Here is a 1,745-nt window from a genome sequence, read left to right as displayed (position 1 = left end):
TATATATTATAATATATATAATATATATAGGGTTAGGGTTAGTCAGAAATAGCTAAACGAGCCAGGTCAAACAGAGGTCAGGGGGACATAGACCCTACAAGCCTTATCATCCTATGGGAGCAAATCACATAGTTTTGAAGCACTTCTACTATATTTTAGTATCTTCATTAGCCACAACTTCTATATTTCTCAATTAATTATCTTGATATTTTAGATGAGATATCTTCATACCAAGTGTTTGTCATAGCTGTAGTTTGGTCTCTCGATGACTCCAGTGTGATGACTTATGATGCCATTAACCTCATCAGCACTAAGCAAACATTCATAAACAATCTCGTTTTCCACCCTTTATTTGCTTTCATTTCAGGTTTAATTATAATTATTATAACACAAGTGGACAGTAAAAAGCAGGTAGACGTTGAGCCTCTTCTTTTGAAATACCAATGCATTTACAGTGAAGCCATTGTTCACACTTGTTGCAGCATATCCTGTTGTACGATTTGTTGTGACCATTGCAGCGTGAGCACATTTATTTTTCTTCGGCTGTAGCCATAATTTTACAGCAGCCCATAACTTCTTCAAAAATCCTTTTTTTTAGCTGCATCACATCTGTGTCTGCCATCAGTGATCTGTTTTGTAGAAGCAGCATAATGGCGCACACAACTAGAAGAATCCTCCTGGAATCTGTGTGGTGGGCATGTCAGTGTCCATTCTACCACATCTATCTTCATTTTCTCTTTCAGGAAAGCTATCATCATGTAGAATGCCTGATTTGCTCGGGGAGAAGACGAGGCATCTGTGCTCTCTAGTGGATCCAAGTATATCAGTCGCTCCTGCATGGATATCGCCACCAGCATCCAGTGGTCACCAGTAGGATTCTATGGGTCCAGATTCTCTGAAGCAGCACTGATGCTGTGGTCTGCCCAGAGTATTCCAGTTGACTGACCCCTCGCTCGTGGACGTGCACAAGTGTTACTCGCTCTACGACCACGCGTCGGACTACGCCGAGCTCACGTGCGACTCCAGTCTGCTCTACGAGCTGCTCGTGTTCTTCAAGCCGGACTTTGAGCACAAGTCGAAGATGCACAAGCGGCGCGTCAACACGCTGCGTAGAGTGCTCGGCGAGCTCAACCCGCGCCACTACCTGCTCGTCTGCCGGCAGCTGACGTACGAGATCGTCGAGGCGTACAGCGAGACGCTCGACATCAAGATGGCGATCGTCGAGGAGCAGCAGACGACGCCGTCGCCGCACGCCGTCAGGAAAATCAACCTGCTCGGCGCCGAGTGCATTCGCAATTTCGAGTTGTTCCTCGACTCGTTTAAGACGGCGTACGGCGAGATGGTGGAACAGTTTGACAGTGATAATGTTCGTCCAGTGCTGATAGCTTACTTCTACGTGGGCTGCATGCATTCAAACTTCATCGATTATTACGATGTTCACAAACAGATAGCGAGCATTCAGAAGAGCATTGACTGCTAGCAGTTATTAGTAAGTTATTGTGAAAGTACCCAGACGTGGAAAGTTTGGTGAAAGGTGATTACGCATTAACGCATGTCGAACAAGCACTTAACGCATGTCGAACAAGCAATTAACGCATGTCGAACAAGCAATCAACGCATGTCAAACAAGCAATTAACGCATGTCGAACAAGCAATTAACGCATGTCGAACAAGCAATTAACGCATGTCGAACAAGCAATTAACGCATGTCAAACAAGCAATCAACGCATGTCGAACAAGCAATC

General features: G+C 45.0%; 1 protein-coding gene and 1 long non-coding RNA gene across 5 annotated transcripts in view; one reads left to right on the top strand and one right to left on the bottom strand.

Annotated features, from left to right (window-relative positions):
• The window catches only part of LOC106808272 (KIF1-binding protein homolog), a 12,340-nt gene extending 10,719 nt beyond the window's left edge, over positions 1 to 1,621 (top strand). For all 4 annotated transcript variants that reach the window (XM_014810912.1, XM_014810911.1, XM_014810908.1 and 1 more), the window contains exon 2: positions 744 to 1,621. In XM_014810912.1, the coding sequence (XP_014666398.1) occupies positions 1,082 to 1,480 (399 nt within the window). In that variant the 5' untranslated portion in view covers positions 744 to 1,081 and the 3' untranslated portion in view covers positions 1,481 to 1,621. The remainder of the gene's footprint in view (positions 1 to 743) is intronic.
• Positions 1 to 1,745, bottom strand: part of LOC106808274 — a 22,022-nt gene that overhangs the window by 17,713 nt on the left and 2,564 nt on the right. The window lies entirely within an intron of this gene.

Source organism: Priapulus caudatus, unplaced genomic scaffold (assembly GCF_000485595.1).
Source record: "Priapulus caudatus unplaced genomic scaffold, Priapulus_caudatus-5.0.1 Scaffold264, whole genome shotgun sequence".
NCBI lineage: Eukaryota > Metazoa > Priapulida > Priapulimorpha > Priapulimorphida > Priapulidae > Priapulus > Priapulus caudatus.
This window is presented reverse-complemented; position numbering and strand designations above follow the sequence as displayed.